The 25,302-nt window shown below is 41.7% G+C and overlaps 1 protein-coding gene and 1 non-coding gene across 2 annotated transcripts in view; one reads left to right on the top strand and one right to left on the bottom strand.

Annotated features, from left to right (window-relative positions):
- Positions 1 to 2,162: 2,162 nt before the first annotated feature.
- Positions 2,163 to 25,302, bottom strand: part of LOC129630642 (zinc finger protein 316-like) — a 42,672-nt gene continuing 19,532 nt past the window's right edge. Inside the window, exons 7-10 of the mRNA XM_055551149.1 lie at positions 20,341 to 20,670; positions 7,417 to 7,543; positions 5,864 to 5,959; positions 2,163 to 4,215 (exon numbers count right to left, since the gene is read on the bottom strand). Of these exons, the coding sequence (XP_055407124.1) occupies positions 3,245 to 4,215; positions 5,864 to 5,959; positions 7,417 to 7,543; positions 20,341 to 20,670 (1,524 nt within the window). The 3' untranslated portion in view covers positions 2,163 to 3,244. The remainder of the gene's footprint in view (positions 4,216 to 5,863; positions 5,960 to 7,416; positions 7,544 to 20,340; positions 20,671 to 25,302) is intronic.
- Positions 24,285 to 24,356, top strand: TRNAE-UUC (transfer RNA glutamic acid (anticodon UUC)). Its single transcript has one exon. It is a non-coding gene; the product is annotated as a tRNA-Glu (tRNA).

Genomic DNA, 25,302 nt, shown 5'->3' with positions numbered 1-25,302 from the left:
TGAATATTCATTGGAAGGACAGATGCTGAAGCTGAATCTCCAATACTTTGGCCACCTGATGCAGAGAGCTGACTCATTGGAAAAGACCCTGATGCTGGGCAAGATTGAAGGCAGGAGAAAGGGACGACAGAGAATGAGATGGTTGGATGGCATTACTGATACAATGAACATGAGTTTGAGTAGGCGGTCTCTGGGAGTTGGTGATAGACAAGGAAGCCTGGCATGCTGAAGTCCATAGAGTCACAAAGAGTTGGACATGACTGACCAACTGAACTGAAATGTTAATAATATTACTTAATAGGATACAACATTTATGGAATAGGTAGTTTTACTTTATGTACATAAATTATACATACTGTTTTATACCTGGTTTGATTAGTTAACATTATCTCTTGGGAATTTTCCCATCTTGATACACAAAAATATTACAGATATTTCTGGTTTTGTTTTAAGCCTCATACTGTTTCATAGTAAAAATGAGCCATTATCTATCCACTCCTGTACTGGTGGATATTTAAATTATTTTCAATGCTTTGTTTTCATTGCAACGCTGTACTGAGCATTTAAAAAATGTTTACCTTTGTTCATTTATGTGATGTGTGACTATAGTTCTAGGTTGGAAATACTCACCCAAGAGCCTGTGAGTTTCAACTTTTAATGGGCACTGAGACTGTCTGTAAACATCCTATCCCAGAAGCCACCCATGAGGGTGTCCATTTCTACCACAGCTGCCAACACATGACACTCAGGACTGTTTGTGGCCCCTTGGACCATTTGTCTGCAATGAGAAAAATAGACTATGTTTTCCTCCCCTTCTTGTTGGCTGTTCTTTTCTTCTAGAACTTCTGTGAGATGAGAATACAGTAGATCTTCGGATTCCTCCATGACCTTCAGCTGTTGTTTCATACTTGCCATTTCCACTGTATCCGGCAAATTCCTCAGATCTATCTTCTTGTTCAACAAGTTCAACTTAAACTGTTTACTGTTCCATCCAGCTCACTTACTATACTGTTTTTATTTCAGTGATATCACTTTTTATTTCCAAGTTATTTTGTTGACCGTTTTTAAAGAAGTAATAACCTCTCACATCTCTGTGTAATTAGGCTCACTCTAACAGTCTGCCCTATTTGCTTTATTACCTCCACCCCTTGGTTTTATAAGTAACCAATTAAAAATTTTTTATAGAACCTTTATTTATTTTTTAGCTGTGTTGGGTCTTTGATGCTGCATGCAGGCTTTCTCTAGTTGCGGCAACCAGGAGCTACTCCCTGGTTGTGGTGTATGGGCTTCTCATTGTGGTAGCTTCTTTTGTTGTGGAGCACGGACTCTTAGCGTGAGGGCTCTATAGCTGTGGGACACAGTCTTAGTTGTCCCACAGCCTGTGGAATCTTCCAAGACCAGAAAGTGAACCCGTGTCCCCTGCATTGGCAGGTGGACTCTTAACCACTGGTCCATCAGGGAAGTCCAGTATTCAAGTTTTTACTACAAGGTACTCTGGATGTTGCAAAAATAGTACAGAGAGTTTCTGTGTGTTGGCATCTTTCCCTAAATGTTAGCATCAGAAATAACCATAGTACAATTATCAAAAACAAAAAATGAACATTATACAACAGGAGGTGGTTTTCTCCTAAAGATATTGCATGCCACAACTAAAGATCTCTCATGCTACAAGGAAGACTGAAGATCCTGAGTGCCACAACTAAGACCCAGTGCAGTCAAGTAAAACAAAAAAAAAGAATAGATCTTAAAATATTGTATAGTCATACAATGAAATATTGTTTTGCCATAAAAAGGAATGAAGTAGTAATATATGTTGCAATATAAATGAACCTTGAAAACATTATTCTAATAAAATGAAAGAAGCCAAGACATAAAAGGGCACATATTGTCTGATTCCTTTTATATGAAATGCCCAGAACAGGCAAATCTATAGAAACAGAAAGTAGATTAACGGTTGCCAGATGCTGGGGGAAGGGGAGCATGAAGAATGACTGCTTAATAGTAACTGTGTTTCTTTTTGGCCTGATGAAAATATTCTGGAATCAGATAGTGGTGATGGTTATACAACCCTGTGAATGTATTAAAAATTATTGAATAATATACTTTGAAATGGTTAAAATGGTGAATTTTTTCTTGTCTGAATTTTACCTTAATTAAAAAAAAAAGTTTTACATAGAGTGAGTCTTCGGAAAAAAATTTAAACAAGTCTTTATTTTTTGAAGATATAAAGATGACAAAATATCCTGGAATAGGATTTGCTTGTAAACTACTTCAGGGTGGAAGAGAGGAAACAAAATTCATCATGACCTGATTACTGAAGCTAGATGATGGGGACATGAGTATTTGTTACTGCTCTATTTCTGTATTTGTTTGAAATTTTCTAAGCCCAGTCTTTTAAAAGTTTTAAAATACCCATCAATTCTATTCCTAAGTATATACCCAGGAGGAATTAAAGTTTATGTCCACACAATTATATGTACCCAAATGCTCACAGCAGCTTTATTCATAACAATCAAAACCTGGAAAACCTAGAAATAGTCCAAATGTAAATGTCCATCAACAGGTGAATAGACAAACTCTGGTTCATTCATATAATGGAATACTACTCGGTAATAATATAAATGAACTTCTAAATACATGCAACAACATGGATGCAAACACTGAGTGAATCAAGTCCTATATGAAAGATTACATATTGTGTACTTTCAATTATATGATATTCTAGAACTTGCAAAATCAGTCTATAGTTTTAGAAGTCAGGATAGTGATTGCCTTTGTGGGGCAGTGAGTGGAAAGGAGCACACAGAGATCTTCTGGGAGGGCTGGAAGTGTTCTTTCAATATTTCTCCATCTATCTAAGTGCTGTTGATGTGTCCTCTTTTATATATGAGAGCATGCTCAGTCACTCAGTCGTGTCCAACTTTAGCGAGTCATAGCCCGCCAGGCTCCTCTGTCCATAGGATTGTCTAGGCAAGAATACTGGAGTGGGTTGCCATTGCCTACTCCAGGGGATCTTCCCAACCCAGGGAACGAACCCAAGTCTTCTGTGTCTCCTGCACTGGCAGGCAGATTCTTTACCACTGAGCCACCTGGGAAGCCCCTTCTTTTCCGTATAAATACTAACAAATGCCATACATCATTAAGCCTGATCCATGTTGTGCACCTCAGCACTTATGCCCTGGCATTGGCCCTGCCCATGGAAGACACCTGCATGTGCAGAGCCCAATCCTGGAAGCCTCTCCCATCAGTGCACCTTCTGATGCATCTGCAGGTGGACTCTCTGACTGAAGCCCTTCCCACATATAGCACAGGGGTAGGGCTTCTCCCCTGTGTGCACCCTCTGGTGCCTCTTGAGGGCTGAGTGATGCCTGAAGTCCCTGCCACAAGCCGCACATCTGTAGGGCCGCTCACCCGTGTGGACTCTCCGGTGGATACCCAGGTCCTTGCTCCAGCTGAAGCACTTCCCACAGGCCTCACACCGGAACGGCCTCTCTCCCGTGTGAACACGCTGGTGCAGGTAGAGGTTGGCTCTCTGGCTGAAGCCCCGGCCGCATGTGTCGCACAAATAGGCCTTGTCTCCTGCATGGCCCTGCTGGTGTCGAGCCAGCGCAGAGCGCGAGGTGAAGCGCCTGTCACATACCTCACAAGCGTGGGGCTTCCTTCCTGTGTGGACACTCTGGTGGATCTGCAGGGCTGCCCTGCGGCTGAAGTCCTTTCCACACTCATGGCAGCTGAAGGGTTTCTCACCTGTGTGGATGCGCTGGTGGATGGAGAGGTTAGAGCTGCGACTGAAGTCCTTTCCGCACACACTGCATCTATAGGGCTTCTCACCTGTGTGCACTCGCCGATGGATGGACAAATTGGAGCTCCGGCTGAAGTCCTTCCCACATTCCTCACACGTGTGAGGTTTCTTTCCCATGTGCTCCTTCTTGTGCCTTCTCAGAGCAGATCCTGAGTGGAAGACTCCAGAATACTCCATACATCGGTAGGGCTCGTCTCCTGGGAGGAGCACAGGAAAGTTAAGGTCCGCTGTCCTTTCACTGAAGGCTTTTCCACACATGGCATATGGAGAAGGCTTCTCTCCAATATGGGTTTGCTGGTGAATTAGAAGGTTTCTGAGCTGGCTGAAGTCTTGGCCATGCTGGGGACAGTTATAGAGTTTTTCTCCTGGAGATACTGGCCAAGACAGGATCCCATCATTCTCATCCCTGACTCCTGGGACAAAGGAAATTAGATGATGAAAGTGAGCAGGGGGGGCTTCCCTGGTGGTCCAGTGGTTAAGAATTAACCCTGCAGTGTAGGGAACATGGGTTTGATCCCTGGTCTGGGAAGATCCCAAGTGCTGCAGAGCAACTAAGCCCTTGCACCACAACTACTGAGCCCATACTCTAGAGCTGGCAAGCTGCAACTACTGACCTGCATGCCTAGAGCCTGGGCTCTGCAACAAGAGAAGCAACTGCAGTGAGAAGCTTGTACACCACTACTAGAGAGTAGCCCTCACCTGCCACAACTAGAGAAAGCCAGTGTATAGCAACAAAGATCCCACACAGCCAATAAATAGATAACAAATAAAAAATATATATTAAGGAGAAAAAAAAGAAAGTGAGCGGTGGTTTTGTCTAAGGCTGCACGGTGCTCCTGAACACTCTCAGACAGTAGTAGTCAGGCAAAGAAACTTCACTGAATAAAGAACTGCTGCTGCTGGTCTCTGTCTTTCTTACTTTACATCTTCCATTTCTGCTTCAAAGGTATGGGGAAGATCATTGAGAACCTTTTCCTTAGTAGTTGCTGTTCAGTCACTAAGTTGGGTCCAGCTCTTTGTGACCCCATGACTGGCAGTATGCCAGGCTTCCCTGTCCTTCACCATCTCCCAGTTTGCTCAAACTCATGTACATTGAGCCATCCAACCATTTCATCCTCTATCACCCCCTTCTCCTCTTGCCCTCAATCTTCCCCAGCCTCAGGGTCTTTTCTAATGAGTCAGCTCTTCACATCAGGTGGCCAAAGTATTGGAGCTTCAGCTTCACCATCATCCTCCCCATGAATATTCAGGGTTGATTTCCTTTAGAACTGATTGATCTCCTTGCTGTCCAAGGGACTTTCAAGAGTCTTCTCCAGCACAATTCGAAAGCATCAATTCTTCAGCACTCAGCCTTCTTAATGGTCCAACTCTCACATCCATACATGATTACTGGAAAAACCATAGCTTTGACTATAGGGACCTTTGTCAGCAAAGTGATATCTTTGCTTTTTAATACACTGTCTAGGTTTGTCAGAGCTTTTCCTTAAAGAAATTAAATGTTACTAGAAACACCAAGTCAAATTTCATGAGCTGCAAAGGGGTTAATGCCGTCAAAGCATAGTTATCAAAAAGTTAAAAATAGAACTTTCATATAAATATGGAGTGAACATCTGTCAAAAGTATTTTTTGTTAATATATTTATTTATTTGCAACAGGTCTTAGTTATGGCATGTGAACTCAGTTGTGGCATGTGGGATCCAGTTCCCCAACCAGGGACTAAACCTGGCCCCCGCCCCTGCATTGAGAGCACAAAGTCTTAGCCACTGGACCATCAGGGAAGTCTCTGTCAAAAGTTATAATGAGGAACCAATAAGATGGTAAGTTTGGTTCCAAAGGCATTTTGGAGTTTAGGTATTTAATGCTTAAAGTGTGTATATATATATTTATTTATTTATTTATTTATCTATTTATTTTTACCTCCAATCAAGTAAATATTTAGTATTTTCAATTAAATTATTGGCATAAAAAGTCAAATAATACATATTTTTAAAGTTGCTACCCACCCCTTCATGGATTCATAGGATTATTAATGGCATTTTCTCCTGGCTGACTGGTACTCACCTGAATAAGAGCTTCTTGGTATTGTTTCTTCCATCCACACATCATCTTCTTGTTCAAAATGGAAAATCATTTCTGGTTCAGACAGCAGATGCCCTGCTTGAGAGAAAAGACATGTTGATTAGGGCAATGTGGTATGGACAAGGACCCTCCCACAAGTCAAATCTTATCTTCTGGTATTCGTAAAAGGTGAATACAACATTGGGAAAGGTGAATAAAACCGTTAGGCATCAAAACCACATTTTATATTTTTGTATATTATATATATATATACACACGTATACATATACATATATATACACACATATACATATACATACACACACACACACACACACACACACACACACACACAGGCATGCAAACTCAGTAGCTCAGACATGGCCAACTCTTTGTGACCTCATGGACTGTATCCCACCAGGCTCCTCTCTCCACGGAATTTTCCTAGGGAGAATATTGGAGCTGGGTGCCATGCCCTTCGGGGTTCTTCCTGACCCAGGGATCGAACCTGAGTCTCTTGTGGCTCCTGCACTGGCTGGCGGATTCTTTATCACTGAGCCACCTGGAAATCCCATATATATATATATCCACACACACACACACACATATATAAATATATATACACAAAAACCAGAGAAGGCAATGGCACCCCACTCCAGTACTCTTGCCTGGAAAATCCCATGGATGGAGGAGCCTGGAAGGCTGCAGTCCATGGGGTCGCTGAGGGTCGGACACGACTGAGCGACTTCACTTTCACTTTTCATTTTCATGCATTGGAGAAGGAATGGCAACCCACTCCAGTGTTATTGCCTGGAGAATCCCAGGGACAGGGGAGCCTGGTGGGCTGCCGTCTATGGGGTCGCACAGAGTCGGACACGACTGAAGTGACTTAGCAGCAGCATACACAGAAACATACAAATAAACAAATAAATACATATTTTGCTTCTCAAAACAAAAAATTGTTCTAGGAGTTCCAGGGAACTTCAGCAAAGAGGCCTATTTGCAGTTTGTGTGTGTGCTAACTTGCTTCAGTTGTGTCCAACTCTTTGCGACCCTATGGAACCATAGCCCGTCAAGCTCCTCTGTCCATGGGATTATGCCCTCCTCCAGGAGATCTTCCCGACCCAGCGATCGAACCTGCATCTCTTACATCTCCTGCATTGGCAGGTAGGTTCTTTACTACTAGCGCCATGTGGGAAGCCCTATTTGCAATATACAACAGTAATAATTCTCAAAGGGTTGAACAGGCAGTAATGATTCTGTGCCCAAATTCGATATCCAGGTATCAAACCCAGGTCTCCTGCACTGCAGGCAGATTCTTTACCATCTGAGCCACCAGGGAAGCCCTGTATTATCTCTTTAGTCTCCTTTAATTTGGATAGGAACTGGCATCTCCCGCCTTCATCCCAGGTATCTTTATGCTTTCTCAAATCTGATACCCACTACCATAAGGGATCAGGAATATGTGGACCGCTAAATGCAAATCCCCTCAGGATTTATTCCATACAACTGAACCAGCAGGAGATCAGGTGGGTTCTAGAAGATATGATTCTCACCCAAGGAGATGAGATTCCCAAAGTTCTCCAACATCACTTCTCGGTACAGGTGCCTCTGAGAAGGGTCCAGATGCTCCCACTCCTCCTCGGTAAAGTCGACAGCCACATCCTTGAATGTCACTAGCTCCTAAAAGAACAAACATGGTTATCCTCAGGTATACCTATGCCCACAGAGGAATGCAGCTGATGAGCACCAATGAATTCTGACATCTATATGTGGTCCTGGCAGTCTCCAGGGTCCTGAATCAGACTCACTTAGGTACACAACTATGCATCTGTTTGTATTATGTAGAATAGGGGGCCCCGACCTCTAGGATCTAATGCCTGATTATCTGAGGTGGAGCTGATGTAGTAATAATAGAAATAAAGTGCAATAAATGTAATGTTGCTTGAACCATCTTAAAATCATCCCCCACCCCTACACTGCACTGGTCCATGGAAAAATTGTCTTCCATGAAACAGGTCTCTGGTGCCAAAAAGACTGGGGACTGCTTATATAGAACATGGAAAAGATACAAGAGGCAGATTTAACAAAAAGAAAAAACAAAACTCTTCAGCCCTTAAAGTTTCTCTGGTAAGAAGAGTCAATTTCAACCAGAGCACATGAAAGGCTATATAATTCCAGAGGTGCTATCCACACAACAAATCTCAGTTTTGAGATATACTCAGGGAAGGGTCTGGAGAAAGAATCTAGGGTAGACTGGGGCCATGAGGGCAGGTACCCTGGAGAAAGCCAGGTACTAGCCTTGTGGGATGGTTAAAATGTGAATAGAGGAAAGTGGGGAGTTCCAGCTGGCAAGAAAAAGGAGTGGACAGTCGTGTGGGAAGGAGCAAGTCAAAGATCTAAAATAAGGACTCTGGTTAATGAGACATGTTATCTAGGAAACCTCCCTCTGATGATTATATACTAACAACGTTTATTTTGGACTCCGAATCCCCACTCACACATCCACAGTAGAAAGGTATACAAACTCTTGGTACAGTCGCATGAAGGATTAATATTCAGTAGCAGTTCCCAAAGTGTGGTTCAGGGACCCATGAGGATCGCCAAGCTCCTGTCAGCGGTGTCTGTACAGTTAATATTATTTTCAATAATAATTCTAAGATATTATTGGGCTTATCCACTATCATTCTCTTACAGTTAAAGAGACGAATTTTTCAGAGGCTACATGATGTGCAATCTTGCAATAAAGAAACTGAGGAAGCAGGGGAGGAGCCAAGATGGCGGAGGAGTAGGACGGGGAGAACACTTTCTCCCCCACAAATTCATCAAAAGAGCATTTAAATGTCGAGTAAATTCCACAAAACAACTTGTGAATGCCGGCAGAGGACATCAGACACCCAGAAAAGCAACCCAACTCTTCGAAAGGAGAGAGAAGAAATACAGCTCCATCCACCAGAACATCGACACAAGCTTCCCTAACCAGGAAACCTTGACAAGCCACCTGTACAAACCCACACACAGCGAGGAAACGCCACAATAAAGAGAACTCCACAAACTGCCAGAATACAGAAAGGACACCCCAAACTCAGCAATTTAAACAAGATGAAGAGACAGAGGAATACCCAGCAGATAAAGGAACAGGATAAATGCCCACCAAACCAAACAAAAGAGGAAGAGATAGGGAATCTACCTGATAAAGAATTCCGAATAATGATAGTGAAATTGATCCAAAATCTTGAAATTAAAATGGAATCACAGATAAATAGCCTGGAGGCAAGGATTGAGAAGATGCAAGAAAGGTTTAACAAGGACTTAGAAGAAATAAAAAAGAGTCAATATATAATGAATAATGCAATAAGTGAAATTAAAAGCACTCTGGAGGCAACAAATAGTAGAATAACAGAGGCAGAAGACAGGATTAGTGAATTAGAAGATAGAATGGTAGAAATAAATGAATCAGAGAGGATAAAAGAAAAACGAATTAAAAGAAATGAGGACAATCTCAGAGACCTCCAGGACAATATTAAACGCTACAACATTCGCATCATAGGGGTCCCAGAAGAAGAAGACAAAAAGAAAGGCCATGAGAAAATACTTGAGGAGATAATAGTTGAAAACTTCCCTAAAATGGGGAAGGAAATAATCACCCAAGTCCAAGAAACCCAGAGAGTCCCAAACGGGATAAACCCAAGGCGAAACACCCCAAGACACATATTAATCAAATTAACAAAGATCAAACACAAAGAACAAATATTAAAAGCAGCAAGGGAAAAACAACAAATAACACACAAGGGAATACCCATAAGGATAACAGCTCATCTTTCAATACAAACTCTTCAAGCCAGGAGGGAATGGCAAGACATACTTAAAATGATGAAAGAAAATAACCTACAGCACAGATTATTGTACCCAGCAAGGATCTCATTCAAGTATGAAGGAGAAATCAAAAGCTTTTCAGACAAGCAAAAGCTGAGAGAATTCTGCACCACCAAACCAGCTCTCCAACAAATACTTAAGGATATTCTCTAGACAGGAAACACAAAAACGGTGTATAAATTCGAACCCAAAGCAATAAAGTAAATGGCAACGGGATCATACTTATCAGTAATTACCTTAAACGTAAATGGGTTGAATGCCCAAGCAAAAGACAAAGACTGGCTGAATGGATACGAAAACAAGACCCCTACATATGTTGTCTACAAGAGACCCACCTCAAAACAGGGGACACATACAGACTGAAAGTGAAGGGCTGGAAAAAGATTTTCCATGCAAATAGGGACCAAAAGAAAGCAGGCGTAGCAATACTCATATCAGATAAAATAGACTTTAAAACAAAGGCTGTGAAAAGAGACAAAGAAGGTCACTACATAATGATCAAAGGATCAATCCAAGAAGAAGATATAACAATTATAAATATATATGCACCCAACATGGGAGCACTGCAGTATGTAAGACAAATGCTAACAAGTATGAAAGGAGAAATTAACAATAACACAATAATAGTGGGAGACTTTAATACCCCACTCACACCTATGGATAGATCAACTAAACAGAAAATTAACAAGGAAACACAAACTTTAAACGATACAATAGACCAGTTAGACCTAATTGATATCTATAGGACATTTCATCCCAAAACAATGAATTTCACCTTTTTCTCAAGCGCACATGGAACCTTCTCCAGGACAGATCACATCCTGGGCCATAAAGCTAGCCTTGGTAAATTCAAAAAAATAGAAATCATTCCAAGCATCTTTTCTGACCACAATGCAGTAAGATTAGATCTCAATTACAGGAGAAAAACTATTAAAAATTCCAACATATGGAGGCTGAACAACACGCTGCTGAATAACCAACAAATCACAGAAGAAATCAAAAAAGAAATCAAAATTTGCATAGAAACGAATGAAAATGAAAACACAACAACCCAAAACCTGTGGGACACGGTAAAAGCAGTCCTAAGGGGAAAGTTCATAGCAATACAGGCACACCTCAAGAAACAAGAAAAAAGTCAAATAAATAACCTAACTCTACACCTAAAGCAACTAGAAAAGGAAGAAATGAAGAACCCTAGGGTTAGTAGAAGGAAAGAAATCTTAAAACTTAGAGCAGAAATAAATGCAAAAGAAACAAAAGAGATCATAGCAAAAATCAACAAAACCAAAAGCTGGTTTTTTGAAAGGATAAATAAAATTGACAAACCATTAGCCAGACTCATCAAGAAACAAAGGGAGAAAAATCAAATAAATAAAATTAGAAATGAAAATGGAGAGATCACAACAGACAACACAGAAATACCAAGGATCATAAGAGACTACTATCAACAATTATATGCCAATAAGATGGACAACGTGGAAGAAATGGACAAATTCTTAGAAAAGTACAACTTTCCAAAACTCGACCAGGAAGAAATAGAAAATCTTAACAGACCCATCACAAGCACGGAAATTGAAACTGTAATCAAAAATCTTCCAGCAAACAAAAGCCCAGGTCCAGACGGCTTCACAGCTGAATTCTACCAAAAATTTAGAGAAGAGCTAACACCTATCCTGCTCAAACTCTTCCAGAAAATTGCAGAGGATGGTAAACTTTCAAACTCATTCTATGAGGCCACCATCACCCTAATACCAAAACCTGACAAAGATCCCACAAAAAAAGAAAACTACAGGCCAATATCACTGATGAACATAGATGCAAAAATCCTTAACAAAATTCTAGCAATCAGAATCCAACAACACATTAAAAAGATCATACACCATGACCAAGTGGGCTTTATCTCAATAGATGCAGAGAAAGCCTTTGACAAAATTCAACATCCATTTATGATAAAAACTCTCCAGAAAGCAGGAATAGAAGGAACATACCTCAACATAATAAAAGCTATATATGACAAACCCACAGCAAACATTATCCTCAATGGTGAAAAATTGAAAGCATTTCCTTTAAAGTCAGGAACAAGACAAGGGTGCCCACTTTCACCATTACTATTCAACATAGTTTTGGAAGTTTTGGCCACAGCAATCAGAGCAGAAAAAGAAATAAAAGGAATCCAAATTGGAAAAGAAGAAGTAAAGCTCTCCTATTTGCAGATGACATGATCCTCTACATAGAAAACCCTAAAGACTCCACCAGAAAATTACTAGAACTAATCAATGACTATAGTAAAGTTGCAGGATATAAAATCAACACCCAGAAATCACTTGCATTCCTATACACTAATAATGAGAAAACAGAAAGAGAAATTAAGGAAACAATTCCATTCACCATTGCAACGGAAAGAATAAAATACTTAGGAATATATCTACCTAAAGAAACTAAAGACCTATATATAGAAAACTATAAAACACTGGTGAAAGAAATCAAAGAGGACACTAACAGATGGAGAAATATACCATGTTCATGGATCGGAAGAATCAATATAGTGAAAATGAGTATACTACCCAAAGCAATTTATAGATTCAATGCAATCCCTATCAAGCTACCAACGGTATTCTTCACAGAGCTAGAACAAATAATTTCACAATTTGTATGGAAATACAAAAAACCTCGAATAGCCAAAGCGATCTTGAGAAAGAAGAATGAACTGGAGGAATCAACCTACCTGACTTCAGGCTCTACTACAAAGCCACAGTTATCAAGACAGTATGGTACTGGCACAAAGACAGAAATATAGATCAATGGAACAAAATAGAAAGCCCAGAGATAAATCCACGCACATATGGACACCTTATCTTTGACAAAGGAGGCAAGAATATACAATGGATTAAAGACAATCTCTTTAACAAGTGGTGCTGGGAAATCTCGTCAACCACTTGTAAAAGAATGAAACTAGAACACCTTCTAACACCATACACAAAAATGAACTCAAAATGGATTAAAGATCTAAACGTAAGACCAGAAACTATAAAACTCCTAGAGGAGAACATAGGCAAAACACTCTCTGACATACATCACAGCAGGATCCTCTATGACCCACCTCCCAGAATATTGGAAATAAAAGCAAAAATAAACAAATGGGACCTAATTAACCTTAAAAGCTTCTGCACATCAAAGGAAACTATTAGCAAGGTTAAAAGACAGCCTTCAGAATGGGAGAAAATAATAGCAAATGAAGCAACTGACAAACAGCTAATCTCAAAAATATACAAGCAACTCCTACAGCTCAACTCCAGAAAAATAAATGACCCAATCAAAAAATGGGCCAAAGAACTAAATAGACATTTCTCCAAAGAAGACATACAGATGGCTAACAAACACATGAAAAGATGCTCAACATCACTCATTATCAGAGAAATGCAAATCAAAACCACTATGAGGTACCATTTCACACCAGTCAGAATGGCTGCGATCCAAAAGTCTACAAGTAATAAATGCTGGAGAGGGTGTGGAGAAAAGGGAACCCTCTTACACTGTTGGTGGGAATGCAAACTAGTACAGCCACTATGGAGAACAGTGTGGAGATTCCTTAAAAAACTGGAAATAGAACTGCCTTATGATCCAGCAATCCCACTGCTGGGCATACACACTGAGGAAACCAGAAGGGAAAGAGACAGGTGTACCCCAATGTTCATCGCAGCACTGTTTATAATAGCCAGGACATGGAAGCAACCTAGATGTCCATCAGCAGATGAATGGATAAGAAAGCTGTGGTACATATACACAATGGAGTATTACTCAGCCATTAAAAAGAATACATTTGAATCAGTTCTAATGAGGTGGATGAAACTGGAGCCTATTATACAGAGTGAAGTAAGCCAGAAAGAAAAACACCAATACAGTATACTAACACATATATATGGAATTTAGAAAGATGGTAACAATAACCCTGTGTACGAGACAGCAAAAGAGACACTGATGTATAGAACAGTCTTATGGACTCTGTGGGAGAGGGAGAGGGTGGGAAGATTTGGGAGAATGGCATTGAAACATGTAAAATATCATGTATGAAACGAGTCGCCAGTCCAGGTTCGATGCACGATACTGGATGCTTGGGGCTGGTGCACTGGGACGACCCAGAGGGCTGGTATGGGGAGGGAGGAGGGAGGAGGGTTCAGGGTGGGGAACACATGTATACCTGTGGTGGATTCGTTTTGATATTTGGCAAAACTAATACAATTATGTAAAGTTTAAAAATAAAATTAAAAAAAAAAAAAGAAACTGAGGAAGCAGTTTTCTATTAAGGCAGACATTAAAGATGTTAGCAAAAATACAAAACATTTCCATTCTTTAAATTTTTTTTTGTTTGGAAAATAAGGTGTTTTTTTTTTTTAATGTGATATTAACTATAATGGATTAATTTTTGAATGGATTAATAAATACTTTAAAGTTTTGTTAGTTTGAACTTCTGATCTGGTAATATTGATAACCCACATAACAAAAGCCACTTTCAAAAGTGTAAAGGAGTCCTGATACCAAAAAGCTTTGGAAATTACTGCTCTACAAGAAACGAAAATAAACTATATATCCATGAAATAACACAGATCAATCTCACAACAAACACTGAGAAAAGACAGACACAGAAGAGTACTGTATGTATCCAGCTTCTATTTTAAAAGTTCAAAATCATACTAATCTACAGTATGAAAAGTCAGAATAGTGGCTATCATTATGGGGAAACACGGGTTCTTTCCTAGGGAGGGGTTTGTTCAGAGTATAAAGAGAAGACACAGAATGGCTATGAGGGGAAATCAAGGATGGTGCAAGGATCAGACAACAGAAGAGTGTCACACCGCAGCAGCCTGGTCTCTGGTCCATTTTTGGCCTAAATGTTAAGCCTGCCAAATAAAGAATAAGGAAAAGAGGATTTGCAAAGGGCTATTAACTCATGAGGTGGGGATGATGGGAGTACACAGAGGCAAGCAGAGTATCAAGCCAGACTACACGGTCCTTCACGCAAAGCTGAAGCACTAAAAAACAGGTGATTCTGGGTAAAAAACCCAGAAATCCTTCTTTGAACTGCCTTCTTCTTCTCTGAAATAGTTATCTCCTGTATACCATACAGATTTTTTTTTTTTTTTGAGAGGTGAGTTGTTTTTTATGTTGTTTCTGTTCACAAATTATTTCTCATTTAGGTTAAATACCCAGTGAACCAACATGAACCCTAAGTATACCAGCTGATGAGTTTTGACAAAAGAATACCCCTGTGTAACTCACATACCAATCATGACATAGATCATTTCCATCACTCCAGGAAGTTCCCTTGTGTTGTTTGCTACTAGTTGATTCCCTGTCTTGACTCCTTGCTCTCAACAACCAATGATCTGCTGTCACTGTCGATTAATCTAGCCTGTTCTAGAATTTCATATAAATGGAACTGATTCCGACCAGGATTCTTGGCCTTTCCCAATCAACAGAAAATGACAAGAGGTTAGGTAAAAAGTTCAAGCAAGGCCTTATTGGGTTTCCTGCAGCAGCAGAGGAGAATAAAAGCAAGTAAAGCCTTCCCTTGCTCGCTCACTGGCTCCCTCCCCAGAGCTGGTTCCTTATACAGGATGAGAGTAGGGGTGTGTCCAGTGGTTGGGCAGGAGGAATGGCTTAGGTGTTCTGTCTACCCCTTTGTTGATGCTGTGTGCAAGGGGCATGTGTAAGACCTGCTTTTGCTCCCAACACCTTGGTTTTGCTCCTAGCTCTTCAGAGCTGGCAGTTGGGGTTTTTTGCCCTTTATGTATCTTTTGTCCAGAATTTGCCCCAACTGTGTATGCACAGTTATTGCAGTTATTTTTAGTCGCTTATATTTTTTTAGCATTTTGTTGCTCAAGGAGACATTTGTCCAGGTGTAAGCCCTGCATCACTGGAGCAAAGGGCCCCAGGTCCCACCCTGTCTGAGAAGTACACAGCACATATCTGCCTTATCTTTTACCTTATATTTTATCTGGTATATCTTTCATATCTGGCTTATCTTTCTCAGCCTAATGCTTTTGATATTTATTCAAGTTGTTACATGTATCAGCAGTTTGTTCTCTTTTTTTTTTTTCAACTGAGTAGTTCTTAATTATATGGATTAAGACATATTGTTTATCTACTTATCAGTTGACGGTCATTTCTGGTTTGGGGCTATTATAAACAAAGTTGTTAATAGTCATATACAGTTTTTTTTTTAATATAATTTTATTTATTTTTGGCTGTGCTGGGTCATCGTTGCTGCACGGAGGCTCTTGTCTAGTTGCAGTGCGCAGACTTCTCACTGTAGAGGCTTCTCTTGTTGCAGAGCACAGGCTCTAGGGCTCATGGGCTTTAGTAGGTGCAATAGTTGCAGTTCCCAGGCTCTAGAGCACAAGCTCAATAGTTGTGGTGCACAGCTTTGGTTGCTCCGCAGCACGTAGGATCTTCCCAGACGAGGGGTCGAAGCTGTGTCTCCTGCATTGGCAGGCGGATTCTTTACCACTGAGCCACCAGGGAAGCCCCTAGTCACATACAGATTTTTGTGTGGACATATATTTTCATTTCCTCTGGGTAAATACCATGGGATTTCTGGGTCAATGGTAAGTGTGTGCTTAATTATATAAGAAACTCTAAAACTGTTTTCCAAAGTATATTATACTATTTTACACTCCTACCAGCAATGCTCAGACATTTTGAGAAACTGGAGTAACATATGTCTAGCCCAGAGCCAGCACAATATACGTGTTGCTCTCCTCCCCCAACACCCCCAAAATGAGGTATGTGGGTGATATTTTCAGGGAGAGAAGGCAGACTCTAATTTACCTGTAATCTGGGCATGTCCTCCTCTTCCTGAAGAAGGACAGAGTCTTCAGAAGGCAGTGCTGGGTAAAAAGAAAGAAGCTGTGAAAAATGAACTTGGCTTACTGAAATAGACCAGTATCTTTGTTACCAAGAAGGGAGAAGGGGGCGTTATATTCAGTTGGTATCACTGGTTCTCGTTTATCATTACTTGACACACCCTCCCCTAGGAAGATTTTTCTTCTTTGTACTTTTCACAGATAGCCTTTCGTCCCTGATACTTTCTTCCCAGCCCCCCCAAAACACTCAATGAATACCTACTATGTGCTTCAGCAGTGATTTAACTCTCACCTTTCTCCTTAGCCTCTGAGGTCATTCCAGCTTCAATATGGCCCCACATCCTGCCCGCCCTGTTAGGAAGGGAATCCCCGCAGCCCAGTGGCTCTGCTGGGGGAATCTCTCTTCAGCCTCTCCAAGCTCCACCTGGAACATCCAGAGGGAGTTTCAGGAGGTGTTGTCTCCACGAAAGACGGAACTCCTGCATGTGGGGGGCCTCCTGCGGCCTTCATGCTCAGGTAGCTGTTTTGTTCCTGTAGGCAGGAGAGGAGATGTCCCAGCAGCCCAGACTTCAGGTTAGGGCCTGGACTCTCTAAGTGAGGACGCTGTTAATGAACTAAAGTATAGTTAAGGTGATAAACAATTACTAAGCATCCACTGTGTACAAGGCATGCCCCTACTTCCCAGGGGTACCTGGCTCTGACTTTCTCAAGACTGTAGGTTCACAGGTTGATCCAGTCACATGGCAGCAAATGCTGCCACCTCCATGAAGATTTCCTGAAAACTTCCCACTGTGGGATGCATGCGTGCATGCTCAGTCATTCAGTCATGTCCAACTCTTTGTGACACTATGGACTGTAGCCCACCAGACTCTTCTGTCCATGGAATTCTCCAGGCAATAATACTGGAGTGGGTTGCCATTTTCTCCCTCAGGGGATCTTTCTGACCCAAGGATCAAACCAGTGTCTCTTGCATCTCTTGCATTGGCAGGCGGATTCTTTACCGCTACACCACCTGGGAAGCCCCACTTTGGGATGTTAGTTGCTCAGTTGTGTCTGACTTCTCAAAACCCCATGGACTGTAGTCCACCAGGCTCCTCTGTCCATGGGAATTCCCAGATAAAAATACTGGAGAGGGTTGCCCTTTCCTTCTCAGAGGATCTTCCTGACCCAGGGTTTCCTGCATTGCAGGCAGATTCTTTACCATGTGAGCCACCAGAGAAGCCCTTTGAGATACAGATCTATAATTCTCAAAAGGCAAACTTGTGAAATTCTTGAATTTCTCTTTTTTTTTCTTTTTTTTTTTGACTATCAAATCAGTAAATGTTTCAAAATCCGAAAAGCTTCTTGTTAGAGAGGCTATGGGAAAATGATCAGTCTTTTATGCTTTTAGAATGTAAGTAGGTACAGTCTTCTGGAGGACAGCAATTTGATTGTGTCCATCAAATGGAGGGGGCAGGTAGGGTCAGGAAGCACGGTTATGAAAGTGAACAAGGAAACTTTAGGAGGTGATAAGATATATTGGTCATCTTGACTGAGATGATGGGTTTCATGAGTATATTGAAATGTCAAAATATATAAAATTGAACACTTTAAATACATGTAGTTTATCATGTGTCTGCACTCAGAAGGGCTTTGCAGAGATACAGCCAGGCCAGTGACTCACATGTCACGTGTGATACCAAACTCGCAACTGGGATACCTCCACCTTTTACACCTGGAACTGTAACTTCCACTGAGACAAGAAAGGACATACAACTCCCCTTCGGTCCTCACCGGTCAAGAGTGTAGAGAATTCTCTTTTGCAGATAACTGGGGAGGTGATTGAGGGCTTCCCCAATGACTCAGTGGGTAAAGAATCTGCCTGCAATGCAGGAGACACAGGAGATGCAGGTTTGATCCTTGGGTTGAGACGATCTCCTGGAGGAGAGCATGACCAGAGCATTTCCAGTATTTTTGCCTGAAGAATCCTCTGGACTGAGGAGCCTGGTGGGCTACAGTCTATAGGGCCACAAAGAGTCGGACACGACTGATTGACTAAGTATGCACAGACATGGCAGTGACCATAGGTGTGACCTTCCTGGCTTCGCTACCACAGAGGCAAGTACCCAGGGGAAGGTCATTCAACTCCAAAGCATCGGGGAGCTTAGCGAAGCTGCTGACCACTTTGAGCTCAGGAGTTTCTCAGATGCAAAGTGGCAGCAAGCCTTTGGCAATCCATAGAGGGCCTGGCTGGAGAAGAGCCCATCCTGGTGTCCAAGACAATCTGCCCATCCCTCTGATAACACATCCCTAGGCTCACTTATAGAAAAAGCCCACTGAGGGACTTTCCTGGCGGTCCAGTGGCTAAGACTCTGCACTCTCAATGCAGGGGGCTCAGGTTCGATCCCTGGTCAGGGAACTAGATCCCATATGCTGCAACAAGAGCTCTGATGATGCAATTAAAGATCTCGCATGACACAAGGAAGATCTAAGATCATGTGTGTAGCAACTAAGACCCAGCGCAGCCAAATTAAAATAATTTTTTTTTAAAAGAAGTGTTAAAAAAATAAAAGCCCACTGAGTCAGACATGAAGGTGGTTTCACAGGAGCACCTACAACAAAAGTGAGGATACAAGATTTTGGCCCCGCCTCCTCAAAGTCCAAGTTATCTCCAAAATAAGAGACACCAGAATATATTGTCACCATAAACACCAAACCTCACTACGTCCCTGTTGGCTTAGATAGTAAGAATCTGCCAGGAACGCAGGAGACCCAGGTTCGATCCCTGAGTCAGGAAGATCCCCTGCAGAATGGAATGGTTATCCACTCCAGTATTCTTACCTGGAGAATTCCATGGACAGAGGAACCTAGTGGACTACAGTCCATGGGGTGGCACAAGTCGAACACGACGAGCGACTGACACTTTCTTGACCCCTACTACGTCTCAAATCAAGGGGCACTTCCTAACTCCTCTCTACAGCTCCACACATCTAGCTGCCCTCATAAACACCTAAGAACTTACAGCCCCATAAGCTGCCCCTCTGGACTAAGAATGCTGCCTGCCATATAAGTAAACAAAGGATGTTGTGGCCAGCTAGTCAGCAGCCACTGCAGCCAGCCCGGAGACAGGCATATTTACCCTAGACAGTTAAGGTGCATATCAAAGGAATGACTTCAGGGAGCCCAGACTCCTGCACTTCCTCATACAAAGAAAATCGCTTAGTTCATTAACTTTAGCTGTCCGTTTTTTTCTAATTAACAGTAATCGTTTCTTGTTCTAACTACCTGGGTTTTCTCACAAAACCCCTATAATCCTGGCTCCTCCTTAGCTCTTCAGAGCAGTCCCTGAGAGCCATCTGAGAAAGGCCACCAGATAAAACATAAACTTTTAGGTTGTGCGTTTTTTTTTTTTTCCAGTCAACACTCCCAAAGCCCTGGACCCTGTTTCACTGTCCCTTCCCCATCAACCTGGGGTTGCAAAGCCCCAGTTGCCTCGCCAACCAAAATGCCCGGCATAGTCTGTCTCCCAAATACAAGGAACCCTGCCCTCCAGCCCCTTAACCCATGGATGCCTGCAGGCCACCAACCTCGGGACCATTGTCATAGAGATTCATCCCTATTTCTATAAAACTAAGATGCTCCCTGCGTCCCCCATCAGACCCCGCGACTCCCGAACCTTCGGTTTTCGCCTTCCCCTTTCGCACGATCCGGGGACCTTCGGCTATTCTCGCTGCCTTCAGCCAGTAAAACTGGGGGACTCACCTCTCTAGGCCTGGAGGTCTTGGGCATAGAGGCCGCCACAGGGCCTTCACCAGCCTTCGTTCCACGCAATGAGCCCGATACACCCGCACCGCCGACCCAGAAGGCCCAGCCGATGGGGTCTGGGCGCAAGCGGGCGCGGAGGCCTGGCGGCTGGACCACATCTCCCAGAAGCCCCTGCGCAGGCCGGGAAGCTCTCCAAGCCCCGCCCCAAGGCGCGATCCGGGCGTGGCGAGGCCAGAGCAGGTGAGCTCCGGGTCTCACGTGGAAACTGCTAGCTTGCGAGGGCTGGGCGTACAAACACAAAACCAGACAAGCGCCTCGTCCTATTGTCTACAACCAGAAATAACAACACCTGTAATTTCTCGATTCAGGCATAACTGTGTTTAAGCTTACATGCGTGCAGTGCTGTGTCACTTCAGTCGTGCAGGACTCTTTGCGACCCTATGGACTGTAGCTTGCCAGGCTCCTCTGTCCACGGAATTCTCCAGGCAAGAATACTGGAGTGGGTTGCCATGCCCTCCTCCAGGGGATCTTCCCGATCCAGAAATCGAACCCACCTCTCTTCCCTCTCCTGCGTTGGCAGGCGGGTTCTTGACCACTAGGACCAGCCAGGAGGCTCTTAAGCTTGTATCCTTTCATATAAATATTTGTCCTCTTTGTTGTCGCTAAGTCCCAACTGACTCTCTGAGACCGCATGAACTGCAGCATGCCAGGCTTCCCTGTCCTTCACTATTTGTCTTCTTAACCTGCTTTTAAAATCATATATATTGAACATTGTGTTCTTCCACAATGTTTTGTAAATTCTACATGCCATCTATGTAATTAATGTATTATCTCATTTTTGTTAGGTTGCTTCAAATTACTAGTATTGCAGCCACCACGGCTTGTGTTTGTCACTGACTCAAAAGCAGGGAACTGGCAGGGAACAGGCAAAGCTTTATACTGAAAAAAAAAAAAAAAAGGGAAGGCTTCACGTGTATTTTGATCGGAGGTCATTGTCCAAGAGAAGCTAGAGGTGAGCCAACTACAAAAAGTGCAACTTTTGTGGTTGGTTTGGAGGTGGTGATTTGGTTTTCTCTGGTTGGTTCTGAGTTGGAAGCAGAGGCAAAAGATAGGGAAGCTAGCAGTTATTGACCAAGTCTTGAGAGTTCTGCACTGGTTGCTGCCAAGTTTGTAGTTTGGTTTTCTGGTTTCTGCAGATTTTGTGGGTCAGAGTTCTATCATAATATACAATCTGGCACTGTCTGTTTGTATATCTGTTCTTTCAACTTTAGTGGTTTCAAACAACAGCAATCATTTATTATCTTTCATGGTTTTTCTGGGTCAGGAATTCAGAAACAGCCTAGCTGGACAGTTCTGGCTCAGACTTTTCCTGATGGCTAAACCTGGAACAGTGTGAAATTCCAGGAGCAACTGGAAGCTGGCTGGACATCTATTTCGTGTAATCTCAAGGGTTTGTCCATGTGGTTTTTCTCTGTGGGCTAGTTTGAGCTTCTTAACAGCATGGTGTTAGTGTCAGTCAGTCAGTCGTGCCCGACTCTTTGTGACCCTGTGGACTGCAGTCCACCAGGCTCCTCTGTCCATGAGATTTTCCAGGCAAGGATACTAGAGTGGGTTGCCATTTCCTTCTCCAAGGGATCTTCCCAATCCAGGGATCGAACCCGGGTCTCCTGCACTGCAGGCAGATTCTTTACCGACTGAGCTACACAGACATCTTACACTGTAGCTCAAAATCCTGAGAAAGATCCAGATGGAAGATGAATCACCTCTTATGGCTAGTCTCAGAATCACAGAGTATCATTTCCCCTGTACTTACAGTTTTAAAAGCCCATCCAGATTCAAAGGGAAAGAACATGCACTCCACTTCCTGATGGGAAAATAACAAGGTTCTGGAAGACCATGTGGAAACAAAAATATAGTTATGGCAATTTTTGGAAAATACAATTTGCCATGAACTACAAACAGATCAAAGCAGAGAAAGCAGTTTTAATTTCACTCTGCTATTAAGACTGGCTATTTATATTGTTGTTCAGTCTCTAAGGCCTGACTCTTTGCAACCCCATGGACTACAGCACGCCAGGCTTCCCTGTCCTTCACTATCTCCCAGAATTTGCTCAGACTCATGTCCATTGTGTTGATGATGCCATCCAACCATCTTATCCTCTGTTGCCTCCTTCTCCTCCTGCCCTCAATCTTTCCCAGCATCAGGGTCTTTTCCAATGAGTTGGCTCTTCTCATCAGGTGGCCAAAGTATTGGCTCTTCAACATCAGCATCAGTCCTTCCAATGAATATTCAGAGTTGATTTCCTTTAGGATTGACTGGTTTGATCTCCTTGCTGTCCAAGGGACTCTCAAGAGTCTTCTCCAGCACCATAATTGGAAAGCATCAATTCTTTGGTGCCCAGCCTTCTTTATGTCCAACTCTCACATCTGTACATGACTACTGGAAAAACCATAGTTTTGACTATACAGACCTTTGTTGGCAAAGTGATGTCTCACCTTTTTAATATGCTGTCTAGGTTTATCATTGGAGTAGGAAATGGCAACCCACATTAGTATTCTTGCCTGGGGAATTCCATGGACAGAGGAGCCTGGCAGGCTACAGTTCATGGGGTTGCGGAGTCAGACACGACCGAGCAACTAACACAAAACACAGGTTTATCATAGCTTTTCTTCCAAAGAGCAAGCTTCTCTTAATTTCATGGCTGCAGTCACTGTCCAGTGATTTTGGAGCCCAAGAAAATAAAATCTGCCACTGTTTCCATTTTGTCCTCATCTATTTGCCATGAAGTGATAGGACCAGATGCCATGATTTTAGTTTTTTGAACATTGAGTTTTAAGCCATATTTTTCACTCTCCTCTTACACCTTCATCAAGAGGATATTTATATTAGTGAGCTGAAATTATCTGTAGTAAGTAGGAGTGATCAAAAAAAATCATGATCTTTAATTAAAGTTTAAGAGGATCAGAGAAGACCTAGCTCCACTGAGCATGTACTTCTTTAATTAAAGTTTAAGAGGATCAGAGAAGACCTAGCTCCACTGAGCATGTTTAAGGTGATAATGAGAGTGAATTTCCTGGTGGTCCAGTGGTTAGGATGCCACACTCACTGTCAAGAGCTCAGGTTCAGTCCCTGGTAGGGGAACTAATATCCTGCAAGCTGTGTGGTATGGCCAAAACAAACCAACAAACAAAGAATGACAATGTAAGACAAAAATGAAGCTGTCTTCCTTTACCCTCCTTGAGTATTAGGTTCAAAGTGATAATAATTGATAAAGATTATTCTGCACAGTTAGAGTATTAGGGCTAACTGAGACTAACTCAGACTGAGAATTTGTCTCAGTGAAAAGAGCAGGACTAACTTAGAGACTTTCTACAGGATCCAATATTACAGACATGGAAAACTCCTAACCCCAAATACTTTAACTACCTACAATAATCTCCTAAACTTAACTTCTTACTCATGTATTTTAGTTAAGTAAACATTTCCCAGATGTGTTCATTTTTCACAAACATTAATGACAAGTAGGAGGGAAAAGGTTTCATGGTCAAATTACTTTGTGACATGCTAGAATATACAGGTTGAGCTCTGGGGTCTGTTGTGGTGAATTTCTGTACTTTTTATTCTACTCCACTGACCTATTTGTCAATCCTTAGACAAATACCAGTCTTTATTGGTTTATCATAGCTCTATACCAAGTCTTGAAATCTGAAGTTCTCCAATTTGTTCTTTTTCAATACTGATTTTGGTTGTTCTAGGTCTTTGGATTTCTCTATAAATTTTAGAATGCTTTTATCAATTTAAAATAAAAAAAAACATTCTGGTACTTTGACTAGGAGAGTATTGAATCTATAGGTAAATTTGGGGAAATTTTAGTAAAGACATTGAATTTTCCAATCCATAGCCATGGTATTGCCATCTGTTTAGATCTTTTCTAGGGAATTCTCTGGCAGTCCAGTGGTTAGGACTTTGCACTTTCATTGCCAGGGCCCAGGTTCAATCCCTGGTTGGGGAACTGGGATCTCACAAGTTATGCAGCAGGGCCAAAAAAAAAAATATCTCGACTAATTTCCCTTGGCAATGTTTTGCAGTTTTCCATATAAAGATCTTTCATATCTTTTACTAAACTTATTCCTAAGTATGATTTTATCTTGCCCTGGTTTTCTTGCTATCATGGGAATGAACACCTTTCATACCATACATTCAAACTGCAGTGAGAGTTGAAATTCTGTGATTGTTTTAACAACTTCTTTCCCACCTCCCACTACATCCTCGTACTAAATGCATGCCAATGACTGGATTCATTAGCTGTTTTAAAGACTCTTCAAACGAGAAGTAGATAGGGTATAAATGAATGAACACAGTGATATTCCAGCAGGTCAGATAACTCTTGTTTATTTATAAAATATATCCCATTCTGTCAAATACTGATAAGAAAGGTGCAACTAGAAGACATTGAGGATTGATATTTTCACTTATAATATTTTAGTTATTTAAATTCTAGAAATTCCATGCGAATTGTCTTGTGTTGTATTCCAAGAACCCCTTGCTATCCAAGTCTATTTGGTTTCCAAGTTCAAATACTAAGGAACACTGTATTAACTAAATTGATTTGATTTCCAAATTTAAAAAAGTGAGTAGCAAGTTTAAATAAAGATTTTTAGAAATGTTTTGTTCCAAAATTCAGATTGTGACAAGTATTTATTTCCTTTCAATAGATTACTAGATTTAGCTTGCTAATTTTTAACATTGCATATTTTCATAACTGATCTGCGCATATTATCTTTTTGTGTCCTTCCACCAAGTTTTATCATTAGGGTTGTGACAGATTCATAAAATCAGATAACTTGCCACCTCAGTCTGTGTCCTGGACGAGTTCCTAACATATTTCATAATTTCATCTATAAATATATATATATATATATATATATATATGTCTTTAGTGTAGCTGACATTTATTT

This window comes from Bubalus kerabau, chromosome 17, assembly GCF_029407905.1.
Source record: "Bubalus kerabau isolate K-KA32 ecotype Philippines breed swamp buffalo chromosome 17, PCC_UOA_SB_1v2, whole genome shotgun sequence".
NCBI lineage: Eukaryota > Metazoa > Chordata > Mammalia > Artiodactyla > Bovidae > Bubalus > Bubalus kerabau.
The sequence above is the reverse complement of the archived record's forward strand: the minus strand, read 5'-3'. Positions and strand labels throughout refer to the sequence as shown.